Source organism: Chelonus insularis, unplaced genomic scaffold, assembly GCF_013357705.1.
Source record: "Chelonus insularis isolate UGA/USDA-ARS -01 unplaced genomic scaffold, ASM1335770v1 contig_139_pilon, whole genome shotgun sequence".
NCBI classification, from domain to species: domain Eukaryota; kingdom Metazoa; phylum Arthropoda; class Insecta; order Hymenoptera; family Braconidae; genus Chelonus; species Chelonus insularis.
In genome coordinates this window covers 1,153,305-1,167,375 of record NW_023276379.1, presented here as the reverse complement: position 1 = coordinate 1,167,375, position 14,071 = coordinate 1,153,305, and the positions used below count along the sequence as shown (strand labels likewise).

The 14,071-nt window shown below is 28.8% G+C and overlaps 4 protein-coding genes across 5 annotated transcripts; 2 read left to right on the top strand and 2 right to left on the bottom strand.

Moving 5' to 3' along the window:
- Window positions 1-559: 559 nt before the first annotated feature.
- Window positions 560-2,247, bottom strand: LOC118074932 (deoxycytidylate deaminase). The gene is made up of 4 exons (XM_035096503.1): window positions 1,958-2,247; window positions 1,622-1,857; window positions 1,353-1,566; window positions 560-1,256 (listed from the first exon to the last, which is right to left on the bottom strand). Exons 1-4 carry the CDS (start codon window positions 1,981-1,983, stop codon window positions 1,145-1,147), a joined length of 588 nt encoding a protein of 195 aa, XP_034952394.1. The 5' UTR covers window positions 1,984-2,247; the 3' UTR covers window positions 560-1,144.
- Window positions 2,248-2,417: 170 nt separating this feature from the next.
- Ugalt (UDP-galactose transporter) lies at window positions 2,418-4,192 on the top strand. 2 transcript variants are annotated; one of them, XM_035096502.1, is made up of 5 exons: window positions 2,418-2,563; window positions 2,830-2,919; window positions 2,997-3,116; window positions 3,205-3,419; window positions 3,496-4,192. In XM_035096502.1, exons 2-5 carry the CDS (start codon window positions 2,901-2,903, stop codon window positions 4,141-4,143), a joined length of 1,002 nt encoding a protein of 333 aa, XP_034952393.1. In that variant the 5' UTR covers window positions 2,418-2,563; window positions 2,830-2,900; the 3' UTR covers window positions 4,144-4,192. The 2 variants fall into 2 exon arrangements, with proteins under 2 accessions (XP_034952393.1, XP_034952392.1); XM_035096501.1 differs by having other exon boundaries at window positions 2,434-2,585.
- Window positions 4,193-7,306: 3,114 nt separating this feature from the next.
- On the top strand, window positions 7,307-9,478 carry Taldo (transaldolase). The gene is made up of 6 exons (XM_035096233.1): window positions 7,307-7,322; window positions 7,391-7,572; window positions 7,992-8,115; window positions 8,209-8,448; window positions 8,537-8,662; window positions 8,725-9,478. Exons 2-6 carry the CDS (start codon window positions 7,476-7,478, stop codon window positions 9,134-9,136), a joined length of 999 nt encoding a protein of 332 aa, XP_034952124.1. The 5' UTR covers window positions 7,307-7,322; window positions 7,391-7,475; the 3' UTR covers window positions 9,137-9,478.
- On the bottom strand, window positions 9,309-11,485 carry LOC118074777 (methyl farnesoate epoxidase-like). The gene is made up of 8 exons (XM_035096232.1): window positions 11,239-11,485; window positions 10,870-11,167; window positions 10,603-10,791; window positions 10,359-10,545; window positions 10,163-10,277; window positions 9,908-10,088; window positions 9,581-9,840; window positions 9,309-9,521 (listed from the first exon to the last, which is right to left on the bottom strand). Exons 1-8 carry the CDS (start codon window positions 11,321-11,323, stop codon window positions 9,343-9,345), a joined length of 1,494 nt encoding a protein of 497 aa, XP_034952123.1. The 5' UTR covers window positions 11,324-11,485; the 3' UTR covers window positions 9,309-9,342.
- Window positions 11,486-14,071: the final 2,586 nt, after the last annotated feature.

The following is a 14,071-nucleotide window of genomic DNA, read 5'->3' as shown; positions in this document are numbered from 1 at the left end:
CAAAAAATTGTTACTATTTAATATCTTAATTCATCGTTAGGTAATTAATTAAAGTTATAAATAATTTATAATCTTTCAGAACCGAATTTTCAGTAGGAAGGTATAAATAATGATAAAGACTACCTTATTCTTACGCGAATAAATCATGAAATTTTAATAGTAGTACATTTTAATTGAAAATTCTTTGAATTTTTTGATATAATTGAATGATATTATTTAGAAAAACTTCTTGGGTATGATTATTTTAGATTTTTTAGGAAAAAAATATTAGTGAAGTATCATAAATGAATGAAAAAAAATATTTTTTATGCATCATAGCATATATTAAAAAATTTTTGTTCAATAACAAAAATATATATAATTTATTAGATGCTCCAATCTTTACCTCAAATTAGTACCTCAATATATAAATATTATTAAATCGTCATTTTCGATGGATTTCTTATAGTGAAATGTCTGCTATCAATAAATAACTCTAGTAAACTCATAAAAAAATTACTTTTTGCAAATTTATAATATTACGTTGAAATATATGTTTATTATACTTCGTTTAGCTGTTTTAAAACTGATGAAATTGATATTTGTTAAAAAAAACGAAATACTTTTTTATAACTGGTTTAATTATGAGGGTATTTTAGACGACACCAAAATAGTGTAAATAAGACTGCAGTACACAAAGTTTATATAGCATCAATCAGTGCTTATTCAATTCAAGTCAACAATACAAAATTTTCATTAATGATACAAGACTTTTGCCAAATGTGTTAAATATCCTCAAATATTGTCTGAATACTTGTAATAAATTTTATTTATAATTCACATTTACGAAAATATAGTGAAAAATATATAATTTTTATTTGTCTTGTACAAACACGTCCAACTAAATATAAAAATCATTAAAACATTATTCATCAGACCTCACTATAATTAATAAAGCAAGTGTAAAAATATACAATTTTTGCTTTAATGATATAAGTAAATATAGATTATAAAATTGCTTTACAGCTTCAACCTTATGTTTTTAATAACAATAATTAATTTAAATGTAAATATAGTTATCCTTTTACGATTTGCGTGCTATTCTCATTGAAAAGTTGAATTGTGTATCATATCTTATCTATCATGATTGAAAAAATAAAATCTTTTACTTATAAAGCGTCAACTTTTTTAATGGAGTCTCAGGTGCTTGATTTTGTTGATTCCAATTTATTGCACTAAAATCAATTACTATTTTTTCCGTTTCTGGAATATGTTGCCTGTACACAATAAAAGAGTTTATTTTTTTTTATTAAGTCATTATTTTAATTTATACTATTTATTGTGTCTAAATTTAATCATTTATGTGCACATACCGGTATTCAACTTTCGCAGCATCTAAAAGTCGTTTTGATGCTATGGTTTTCGTTTTATGACTATGCTTATCAGACATATAGATAACAGTTTTAATGCCTGATTGTATGATTAATTTTGCACATTCATTGCACGGAAATAATCCAACATACATCGTACAATTCTCGACATCGTGTGAATTTTTATTTAAAATAGCATTTGCTTCTGCATGGCAAACTAAAATCAATGTATTTTATGAATTTGATATTTCTAATAGTATTTATAAAAATACCATAAAAATGTTTGGAGTCTAATTCATCCTCAGTATATTTAGTCCAAGGAAATTCATCATCACTACAGCCTCGTGGCATTCCATTATATCCTATCGCTACTATTCTCTTCTGCTTATCAACAATACATGCTCCAACAGCAGTTACCGGGTCTTTGCTTCTTCGAGCTGCTAAAAATGCAACTCCCATAAAATAATCATCCCAAGATATGTAATCTGTTCTTTTATGACTAGACATTCTAGAAATATAAAAAAAAGTACATTAAAACAATGGAAAAAATATGTAAATAGAAAATAAATAAATTCAAAGAGAAGTCTTCTCTCTGATTAGTAAATTACTTTTGATCAGAATTGGTGGGAGACATGATTGCAAATCTTTTTTATAAAATACAAAATGAACAACAAATTTAACGAAAGCCAAATTATTAGCACTTGTAAATACTGTAGCTCGATTTATAAATCACTATTCGAAAGTAGTTTATACCTTCTACTTCAATAAATTTAATTTTATCACGTTTTTGAAGTGTAAATACATTGGCTCAGCAAGTACAAAAGATTCCCTAGGTAACAGTCAATGGTTAATTGTTTCAAGGCTGACAATACACAGGCACTATATATCTCTATTTACACATTCAGTCATTATGACTCATTTTTTAATGGAATACTAATTAACAACTTTTCCCAAATCATTTTGAAGATACTTATTAATTGCTTTTAAATTATATTCAAAGTTTAATTCAGAAAAAAAGTTTCTTTAGGTAAAATACAGAATGCTAGAAACTTTTCATGCTGACATATTAACTTCTTCCACAACTAACTTCAGTCAGTTCAATACGTTACACGTGCCAGTTGTCAGTGTAATTGATAATACAACATATTGTGGATTCGCGCAATATATAGATTTGATTAGTATAAGTCAAGATTTTGCAATATATACAATATAAGGTTGGGCAATTTTACCTTTGTCGTATGTATTTAAATAAATTTAATACAACAAGCAGAAATGGCTAATACACTTTATTTTAAATTAAATGAAAAACATTGAAATATTTGAAAATATAATAAGCCCAACTACATGGGAAAGTTTTAAATTTAAATTATATTTTGGAGGCACAATTATATTTCATAATATTCGAATGATATTTATAGTATAAAATTTCCATTATTTTGTAACTGTTTTTTCAATTAAAATATAATAAACTTTCTTTCAGAAAAATGTAATTGACAAGTATAACTTTGTGTATAGTAAGTTAGTTATTTTAATTACAAAAAGTCTGTCAAAATGAATAAACTACAACAACGTAAGTATATTTTTATATTAAATTATGTTATAGATAGTTAAGAAAAATATATCTAATGGTTGTACGTAATATTTTAGAAAATAATCAAATGCTAAAGTATGTCAGTCTCATAACACTGACACTCCAAAATGCTTTAGTAGGACTTAGCATGAGATATGCGAGAATTCGAGCCGGTGATATGTTTCTTTCTTCAACAGGTATGATATATTATTCTTTATACTACTCATTCAATATTATCATACATCAATTACACGAATGACTGATAAATTTTATTATATGTTTCAGCGGTTGTTATGGCAGAGATAGTTAAATGTATCACATGCCTTGTTCTAGTTTATTTTGAAGAAGGAAATTTGAAAAAATTTATAAATTCTTTAAACGCAACAATAGTGAAACAACCAATAGATACTCTCAAAGTTTGCGTTCCTTCCATAGTTTATTTAATACAAAATAATCTTTTGTATGTATCAGCATCTAATCTAGACGCTGCCACATATCAGGTTAATATTATCTTGGATATCAAATTAATTATGATAGCTAAAATATATTTTAATATTATTATTTGATATATAACAGGTTACTTATCAATTAAAAATATTGACAACTGCATTTTTTGCTGTTGTGATACTCCGAAAAACATTGATCAAGATTCAATGGGGAGCTTTAGTATTGTTGTTAATTGGAGTTGTTCTTGTTCAAATGTCTGAAAGTGGACCAACCGCAGTACCATCAGGAATTTCACAAAATCGTTTATTAGGTGTTACTGCTGCACTTGGTGCATGTTTTCTCTCAGGTTTTGCGGGCATTTATTTTGAAAAAATCCTGAAAGGATCTGATATTTCAGTATGGATGAGAAATGTTCAACTAAGTTTGCTATCTGTACCATTTGGGTTACTAAGCTGTTATGTAAAAGATGGTGATCTCATAAGTAAGCAAGGATTCTTTTTTGGATATGACTGGTTTATTAATTATTTAGTTGTACTTCAAGCTGGAGGTGGATTAATTGTGGCATTAGTTGTCAAACATGCGGATAATATTCTTAAAGGTTTTGCTACATCTTTAGCTATTATACTTTCATGCATTGCATCAATATATTTGTTTAATTTCAAATTAACACTGCAGTTTGCATTAGGTGCTATTTTAGTCATTTGCTCAATTTTTATGTACAGTCATCAGCCAAAATCCAAGCCTATAAGTAAACAATCACTTTTAGAAAAAATTTAATAAAGATTTTAATCATTGGTTTTTTATTTTTTTAAATTAATATGTTTTAGTGGGAATGAATATATCATTTTTAAATACATTATTCTTTACAATAATGATTGTAATATTAAATCATAGTATTAATTGTAAATTTTAAGTATTTTAAAACTTATTTTTTTCATTAATTAATCATAGTTTATTTGTATCATTAAAAATATTCCATAACCAATAAGTGTTAAATTTAAGAAGAATGTAAATTTTTATCATTATCACAACAAAGTTATCTATGGAAATATTTAAATTCATCAAAGGAAGTATTTGATGAAGATAATGAGAATCAACATATTATACTATTCAATGGAATATTTAAAGTCTGAATATTTTTGTATTGATAAAAATTAATAAAGAGAAATTATTATTTACAAAATAACATTAATAAAGTATAAAAACGTTTAATATTAATTGGAGTATTTTATTGTAATACATTTGCTGTAAATAAAGAAAAAAATATTATTATTGGAAATTATTTTTAAGGCTGGCATCAAGTCAGAAAGCTGCCTGGTTCCCTCTTATCTAAACACGTAAGTTCGTAGTTTTCTAATTTTTAGAATCTGAGATCATCAAAACATCTTCAACAGACAATACTAGAGCATTCGATCGAGGATTATTGTTATTATCTTTATCGCATTATCGTTATCATGATGCTAAAAAATGGGATTGCTTTGATGTTGATGTTCGACCACTCATTCTCTGTTGCTTGATGTTGGAAGATATGATGTCAGAACGAAAATCCATGCCTTAATTTTTGAAATACGATGTTACTGGAAATAGCTATGATTTTAGCATAAATTATGCTTGGATCATAATTTTGACTAGTGCAATAGAAAGCTCTCGCTCCCAGGAATCCATTGATATGCTCATTGTCTATGTATGTCTTATAGATCGTAAGTTATTAGCGAAAAACAAAGTTATGCTGAAACGAAACATAAGAAAACCTTTAAACGCTCATAACTCGGAAACTATGCGAGATACGGCATTTTTGACGGGGATATCCTATAGGGGGGATCAAATTTTTTACTCAGGTCCAGATCTTTCATATGAGCCCTCGATCAACCCCGTAGCATCATATGCATAGGAGTTATGCATATTTTTATGTATTACAGTTTCTCATGAATATCTTGCGATTTTTCTGACCAAACACAGTCAACAGCCAGTGTTTTGGAATCGTCTCACCAAGATCTTCCTAACGACATCCATGATTTTATGATCCAAGCATAAACACGGTTACTTGCATTTTTTTGAGACCAAAAGAACAATTTTTCCAATTTCAACGATTGAGTCGGTTACACTTTCGAAAATTCAATTCATAACCCTTGAAAACAGGCAAGACTTTGAGCCTTAAGAACTATCAGACGGTAAGTCCGAAAATATTTTTTAGGGTCGTTTTAAAAACTTCAGAATCTCAGCTAAACATACATATCCATGAAAAACGTGTTACAAATTTATTTCACCCTTAAAATTGCAAAAATTGAGGAAAAGTCGCACTTTTTCTGGAAGTTCGTAAAGTATTTTGGCGATTTTAGGGGTGAAGGAATTTTTTTATATACTTTTTATAGATATATATGTCTAGCGTGGATTCTGAACTTTCTAAATATTTCCCAACAATTACAATTGTACAATTCTTTCACGAGTTATAGAGGTCAAAAGGCAAGGGGTGGATAGGGTTAGAAGTCAGCGGAAGGGACAAAAAATTATCCACCCCTTGCCTTTTGACCTCTATAACTCGTGAAAGAATTGTACAATTGTAATTGTTGGGAAATATTTAGAAAGTTCAGAATCCACGCTAGACATATATATCTATAAAAAGTATATAAAAAAATTCCTTCACCCCTAAAATCGCCAAAATACTTTACGAACTTCCAGAAAAAGTGCGACTTTTCCTCAATTTTTGCAATTTTAAGGGTGAAATAAATTTGTAACACGTTTTTCATGGATATGTATGTTTAGCTGAGATTCTGAAGTTTTTAAAACGACCCTAAAAAATATTTTCGGACTTACCGTCTGATAGTTCTTAAGGCTCAAAGTCTTGCCTGTTTTCAAGGGTTATGGATTGAATTTTCGAAAGTGTAACCGACTCAATCGTTGAAATTGGAAAAATTGTTCTTTTGGTCTCAAAAAAATGCAAGTAACCGTGTTTATGCTTGGATCATAAAATCATGGATGTCGTTAGGAAGATCTTGGTGAGACGATTCCAAAACACTGGCTGTTGACTGTGTTTGGTCAGAAAAATCGCAAGATATTCATGAGAAACTGTAATACATAAAAATATGCATAACTCCTATGCATATGATGCTACGGGGTTGATCGAGGGCTCATATGAAAGATCTGGACCTGAGTAAAAAATTTGATCCCCCCTATAGGATATCCCCGTCAAAAATGCCGTATCTCGCATAGTTTCCGAGTTATGAGCGTTTAAAGGTTTTCTTATGTTTCGTTTCAGCATAACTTTGTTTTTCGCTAATAACTTACGATCTATAAGACATACATAGACAATGAGCATATCAATGGATTCCTGGGAGCGAGAGCTTTCCATTGCACTAGTCAAAATTATGATCCAAGCATAATTTATGCTAAAATCATAGCTATTTCCAGTAACATCGTATTTCAAAAATTAAGACATGGATTTTCGTTCTGACATCATATCTTCCAACATCAAGCAACAGATAATGAGTGGTCGAACATCCACATCAAAGCAATCCCATTTTTTAGCGGAAAAAAAATAAAACTCCTCTAATTGTAAAGTTCGGCTACTTATTATCTTTCTATCGAAATAAGTAATTCTCTTTTCCTTTTTATAATTTTGTAGCGGCTATCCTGGCGTTGAAGCACAGCAAATCAATTCATAATTATTTAATTTTCTTTTCAATTTTCTTAATAACAAAATGAATTGAATAATTAAAATTGTAATTTAGCACACTGCATCATTCAATAAGGTTTAATTTGGGACTAAAATTTGTAAGTAAAAATGTAAATTGGCGAAGAAATTAGAAAATTACGATCCTACTTTACGAAAAACTACTCTAATTTTTGAAATTTCCGTCGAGTTTAGAATAAGTTGTTTCTGCCCTCTATCGGTATAATATCGAACGTCAGTTTATCAGCGAAATAAGAATGCGTTGGATACTAAGAACACTAAACATGTAAGTATATGCAAATGTATAATTTACTGAAAAATATTTATCAGTTGTAACGACTCAGTTGCTTTCAGCCGTTCCTGATTCATCATATCAAATTATAAGCGTGATACTGCAAAAATTTCATTTATCTAAAATTTATAAATCTTTTGATTAAAAATGAGTAGTCCACACAGTAAGAAAGCTAAGTTGTCTAATTCTTTAGAACAATTGAAGTCTTTTACAACAGTTGTAGCTGATACTGGAGACTTTCATGGTAATATTTTTATTATTTCACTCCGATAAATAGAAAAACTTTTTTTTGCAACGATGTGGCGTAATCATAGAATGATCAAGTATGAAGAATATTAATTATACAAATAACATAAGTAGGGATATGATGGATAGTTGATGTCAATGTTTATTTTTTTATTAAATTTTTCGACTGTCACCTGTTGAATATTTCAAATTAAAAAGTATTTTCTGTATATGTACTATATATCTTGAAGTGGTACGAGCACCACGTGGTTGATACTACTCCATTTTTAAATAATGCATACTAGAGAAATTAAATCACTTCTTATAACCCTCATTGTTTTTATTTCAATATTTAATTGGTTACTTCTATTGAATATAAATCTATCGATAATATTATCATTGCTATCAATAAAATAAACTATAAACATGAATTTACAGCTATGGAACAATTCAAACCTACAGATGCAACAACAAATCCATCTTTGATTCTTGCTGCTGCAAATCAAAAAAAATATGCTCACTTAATAGATAAAGCTGTTCAATATGGTAAAAAAACCGGCAGGTAAAAAAATGAAATCATTTAAGTTTATATTGTGACGTGAATACTAATATAAAAAACAATCATTAACAACATTTTTATTTTTTATTATAATAGTAATCTTGAAGAGCAAATAGAAGCCGCTATCGATATGACTTGTGTTCTTTTTGGACAAGAAATTTTGAATATCATTCCTGGAAGGGTTTCTACAGAAGTCGATGCTAGACTATCTTTTGATAAAGAGGGTAGTATAGAAAAAGCTAAAAAGTTAATTGCTTTGTATGAAGAAGCAGGTATCAGTAAAGAAAGAATTCTTATAAAACTTGCATCAACTTGGGAAGGTATCCAAGCAGCTAAGTAAGTTAAAATAAATTATAATTAAATAAAAAAAATATTTATATTCAATAAATTTAAAAGGAAAACTAATTGAATATATTTTTATCAGAGAACTTGAAGATAATTATGGAATCCATTGTAATCTTACTCTACTATTTTCATTTGCTCAAGCTGTGGCCTGTGCAGAAGCTGGAGTTACTTTAATTTCTCCATTTGTTGGACGAATTTTGGATTGGTAAAACAATATTTAATATTAATTGTATACAATTTGTACTTTATTCGTTTTTTTTTATTTAGGTATGTTAAAAACACTGATAAAAAATCTTTTGAGCCAAAAGACGATCCTGGTGTCCTTTCAGTGACAAAAATTTATAACTATTACAAAAAATTTGGATATAAAACTGTAGTAATGGGTGCTTCATTCCGAAATATTGGAGAAATTAAAGAACTTGCTGGTTGTGATTACTTGACTATAAGTCCAAAGTTGTTAGAAGAACTTGAGAAAAGCAATGAACCTGTTCGTAAAATGCTCGCTCCAGAAACTGCCAAAAAAAGTGATCTTGAAAAAATAAGTCTCAAAGAGGCTGACTTTCGATGGATGATGAATGAAGATCAAATGGCAACAGATAAATTGAGTGAAGGAATTCGTAATTTTGCTACTGATATGCGTAAATTGGAAAAATTATTACAAGAAAAGATTCAAGGTTAACATAGACAAGGGACCACTTTTTTATGAATTTTTTTCTGAAAGTTTATCAATTTTATTCATTCCAGAGTTTATGATATATATTTCTAAAAAACTTTTGGTAAAAAATTAAAAATCATTAAATGCATTGATTATTGAATTTTTGCAGTTTATCACTTATTTTATATAAATATGTAAATATTAAAAATAAAACAAATAACTGACAATAATCATCTGGGATAAATTAATATATCGAAAACAGGAGGAGAAAGTGTGAATCCATCGATACCAGTCATGACAGGTCTTTCTTGCCCTGGAGGCAAAATAAATTTAAATCTCTGCAATAAACAGGCAACAAAAAGAAAATGACTGCTTTTTGCTAATCCTTCTCCTAGACATTTTCGTCGCCCTGAATAAAATAGACAATTAATAAACTATTGAATTGAATAATAGTAAAGTACTACTAACCTACTCCAAAAGGTATAATCCATGAATCATTAATAAATGCTCCATTTTCATCAATAAACCTTTCAGGTCGAAATACTTCAGGATCACCCCAATGTTCTTTATCTTTATGAACACTCATAAGATTCGGTAATATAGTGTAATTTTTTTTAATGTCATAGCCTTTTAAAATAGTATTTACTGTTGCCCGGTGAGGGATAGTTGTTGGTCCAATGTTTGCAAGCCGTAAAACTTCAGTAAGTGTTGCATTCAAATATGGCATGCTAAATCAATCATATATTAATTTGTTTCATTTCGTGTTTAATTACAGTGAAGCATAAAATTACATACGAATTTCGTGAGTTCAAAGAAGGTAAATTATCTCTGCCTATAATTCTGTCAATTTCCTCATGAACTTTATGTTGAATTTGAGGATAAATTGTTAAATATCCTATTGTAAATCCAATACTATTTCTCGTTGTATCAATGCCGGCAGAAAATAAATCCTTAAGAACAGCAATCAGTTCCATATCTAATCTCAAATTATATTAATTTTAAAACAATATGGAATTTAAATGATCGATTGATAGATTCAGATAATTTTACCATTAAATGTTGAATCTGGATTATTTTTGTCTGCATCAATTTGTTCTAAGTATACGTCAATTAAGCTTCTATATAATCCAGCATGACGAGTCTCTTTATGTGATGTAATTTCATCCTAAAAGAATGTAAATTAAAAACAGTGGAGTGTAGAATCATCATTTTTAATGATAATAGTAATTTTCTAAAAAATTTTTACTGAAAAAAATGACCATATCCTGTCGAATCTTTCTGATATTGTCTTGTAACCTGAAGACCTTGGTGCTAGATATCTTAAAAATGGAAAATGATTCAGCAAACCACCGGATACATTAGATTCTTTAACTGCATCGTTTACCATGTCAACAATGTTGATAAGTTTTGTTTGACGCTTTCCAATATTATATCTTCAAGGAAAGAAGACTTCAATATTTCTTCAGATACATTTAATAAATAAACATTACCTTACACCTGTTAACATTGACCATAAACTATTGAGGACAGCTAATGTAATTAGTTCATTTAAATTTTTTACTAATCCATTGTCAGATGTTTGCTCAATAAGTTTGTTCAAATTAACTGCATCCTCTAAAATGAGTTCTTCCATAGTTTGTTTTTCCCAACCGAAATTTTTTAAATTTTTCAAAGAAAATCTAGAAAAAAATTCTTATATTATTTTAATGATTTTGGAAATGTATTTTTTATGTAACAATAGGCTATTATTTTCTTACCTTCTTTGGTCATTCCAAACTTTTCCATCCGTAAATAAAATACCTCGCTTTTTTCCCATGGTTCGACGAGTAAACATAAAATCATTCGGTCGTCCATCAAATTCAGATCGTCTGAGTACTTCCATCACTGCATCTCGACCTGATACAATGATCAATGGATCAGCTAAACCTAATCTCAGACCTACTACTGAGCCATATTCTTTTGCCAATTGGCACCAAGCATTGCCATGAGAACCTGTTTTTTGTACAAGATTCTTTAGATCAAATATATTATGAACGAAAGGTAATCCTAATGGACCTGTAAACATTTTTTTTTAAACCTTCCGTTGGACTTAATTATTAATAATAGAAATTTTTTTTTATTTTTACCTGGAGGAAATTTTCGTGGACGAAACCAATTAAACAAAACTTTAAAAATATAATAGATAATAAATATTATAATTAACCACATCATTAACCGGTAATACTTTGTTATAATTATTATAATAGTTTAGAGCAAGAATTTTTTAATAATATTACCAATGATTTTTTTCAGACGATTGAGACGAGACTGCAAAGAGATAAATGAAATTGACAGAATGATCCGACGAAAAAAGAACCACCTTTCACTAAGATATTGGTAAAGTGTCCTTCAGATACTAGTGTAAGTAGAAGTAGGATACTAGTACTCTTATTATCATATTTAACACAATTTTTAATTTATAATAAATCTCAAAAAATAATACCACTAAAATATATTTTTTATTTCTCATTTAAATATAATAATACAGTCTTCTTAAAATGATGTAGTCTTTTATATTTAAATTTTCTTGAAAACTAATTAAACTCAATATTCAAATCATAGTATAATTTGATTAAAATCGTTTAGAGAATATCACTTCGCCATCGTCGTAAATTATTAGATTTTGCGTGAAAGGAAAACTATTTTATACGATTAGTTAGTAAAGAGTGGCCTTTCAACTTTGAAAACAAGTTTCATTGATTGGTAATATTTAGCGTTGAATTTTTTTACACAATTTTTAGATAAATAATATCCTAATTTCAGAGAGTATAACTGATGCCAAGTATGTTTTAAATTTTATATTTGATAATGAAATAGGTTATACAGTAACTGAAACTTCAGTAGTCGGAGGAGTTGGAGAAGAATCAGTTGGAGATGCCGGAGTAATAGTTGGAGAAGCTGGAGCAGTTGTTGAGGCAAGTGTTGAAGTAGACGAAACAGTTGTTGGAGTAATAGTTGGAGATGCTGGAGGAGTTGTTGGAGAAACAGTTGAAGGAGTTGTTGAAGCAGCAGTTGAAGAAGATCCAGTTGAACATAGACAGCTTGGAGGTGTGGTTATTTGATTACATTGATAAATTCTCCTAGATACACACGTCCTTGTAAGAGGCCTAAATACTAATTTATTTGGACATTTCAACTTCCAGTATGAAATATTAAATCCATTATAAAAGCAGTAGAAATAGATTTGACAATCAGCGTCATTGGGATCAGCAATCCGACCCAAACTTCCTCCACAAGGATCAGTAACTGTAGTTCCAGTAGTTTGCGTTGCAGATAATTTAAATGAAATGACTAATATTAAAATAAAACTGAATGTAAAAATAATTAACGATGGGTTTGATTTTTTAATATTAATAAACACCACAGTCATCGTTGAGGTAAATTTTATTGCTTAATTCAAAAATTACTTATTCTTGAGAGCACCAGAATATTCTTAAAAACAACTTGATATTTCAATTTATATCATTTTCTGTGATGCAAGGACAATTTTTATTCAGATAAAGCTACGAGAATTTATGAGCCAGCTTAGAGTGTGAAAATTATCATTGTTATTAAAAGTCATAAACATTTTTTAATACTAAAGACATCAATATACTTAACATAATTTTATCTTGAAAAAAATGAATTATTATAAATAAAAAAATTTTAATAGAAAAAAAGACTGTTTGATGAACATTTAACAGTATTTACATTGATAAAAAGAGCTATATCGAATGTTTAATGTTAAGAGACACGTATGGAAGTTAAACCCGGTCATATCAACTTTCTCGTCGCTTTCTGTAAAACCATTTTGTATTCCACAGATTCACCCTCGATTTCTTTCTCGTTGTCGGTCACAGCTTGCAATATTATATGCTATTTAGAGAACGTATTCTAATGAGGAATAAGTAAAATCACGAGACAGTCACTACTCTGGATGTAACGATGCAACGGGTGCGGTTTTACTTGATAAAATATGGAAGTTTCTCGATCACCTGATATTGTTATGTGTCGTGCTTAAAAATGAATAACTATTTTATACATTCAGACTAGCTGCTATTTATTTTTATTTTCTTACTAATTTATTATGTATTATTTGTATGCAATCCTTGATGTTGATTTTAATTTTATGATAGTCGTTAAGATGTACACACTTTTTTTTACTTGCACTGAATTCATACTTGGAGTAATCATTTCTGTTTTATTAGTTTGTTTGAAGATTTTATCATTATCACCGGTTTGAGTTGAAAGTATTTTAAATATAATAATCAATCAATTTTTCTTTTTCAGGTAACTCACTTGGTGATGCTAAGGATAATCGTATATGCTACAGCAACTATTATTGGTAATAATGGATTTAAAAAATCGGAAATGATGGGATTTAATATTTTGTAATAATATATATCACCAGTGAATAGATGAAAATTTCTGCATTCAAGCGTATTAATCTTTCAATGTGTCAAAATATGTCTTCTCATGCTATTTTTCAATCTGAAACGTTCTGCACATCTGTGATGATATTTTCTCAAGATCTCCTGTGGTTTTCAATTTAAGACAGGTACGTTTTTTTCTACGAAAATCCACGAAAATTGAAAGTTCAGGTAGTTTTAAAAATTAAAAATCATTGAGGTACCAGGATCTCATCAGCTATCTTCATACGTGACCATCTTTTACTAGAATGACTTCAAATAAAGGACTCTGAGTAAACGATGTAGTAAAAAGGAAAGGTAAAGTTAGCTACTTATACATATACAAGAGACTTATGGGATTTCACGAGTAGAGGGATCGTAACAAGGTAGATGGTGTGTTGGAGAGAGAAGACACTCAGGAATATAAGTTACTCTGCTCCTCTGTAAACTGATGGACTCTTTCTTTAACCCTGGTCAAGTACACATCTTCTTCTGTTTTTATATTATTCATAATTTTACATGAAAACACACG

What these genes read in the sequence shown, in the direction of transcription:
- LOC118074932 (XM_035096503.1), bottom strand. Translation starts at nt 1,983, where the DNA reads ATGTCTCCCACCAATTCTGATCAAAA. An exon ending in AGACTCCAAACATTTTTATG is followed by an intron (nt 1,567 to 1,621) that starts GTATTTTTATAA and finishes CATTGATTTTAG; the next exon opens with TTTGCCATGCAGAAGCAAAT. An exon ending in GCTGCGAAAGTTGAATACCG is followed by an intron (nt 1,257 to 1,352) that starts GTATGTGCACAT and finishes TATTGTGTACAG; the next exon opens with GCAACATATTCCAGAAACGG.
- Ugalt (XM_035096502.1), top strand. An exon ending in TATGTTTCTTTCTTCAACAG is followed by an intron (nt 3,117 to 3,204) that starts GTATGATATATT and finishes TATATGTTTCAG; the next exon opens with CGGTTGTTATGGCAGAGATA. An exon ending in TAGACGCTGCCACATATCAG is followed by an intron (nt 3,420 to 3,495) that starts GTTAATATTATC and finishes GATATATAACAG; the next exon opens with GTTACTTATCAATTAAAAAT.
- Taldo (XM_035096233.1), top strand. Translation starts at nt 7,476, where the DNA reads ATGAGTAGTCCACACAGTAAGAAAGCTAAGTTGTCTAATTCTTTAGAA. An exon ending in TATGGTAAAAAAACCGGCAG is followed by an intron (nt 8,116 to 8,208) that starts GTAAAAAAATGA and finishes TTATTATAATAG; the next exon opens with TAATCTTGAAGAGCAAATAG. An exon ending in GAAGGTATCCAAGCAGCTAA is followed by an intron (nt 8,449 to 8,536) that starts GTAAGTTAAAAT and finishes TATTTTTATCAG; the next exon opens with AGAACTTGAAGATAATTATG.
- LOC118074777 (XM_035096232.1), bottom strand. Translation starts at nt 11,323, where the DNA reads ATGATGTGGTTAATTATAATATTTATTATCTATTATATTTTTAAAGTT. An exon ending in GTTTGGAATGACCAAAGAAG is followed by an intron (nt 10,792 to 10,869) that starts GTAAGAAAATAA and finishes ATTTTTTTCTAG; the next exon opens with ATTTTCTTTGAAAAATTTAA. An exon ending in GGATATGGTCATTTTTTTCA is followed by an intron (nt 10,278 to 10,358) that starts GTAAAAATTTTT and finishes ACATTCTTTTAG; the next exon opens with GATGAAATTACATCACATAA.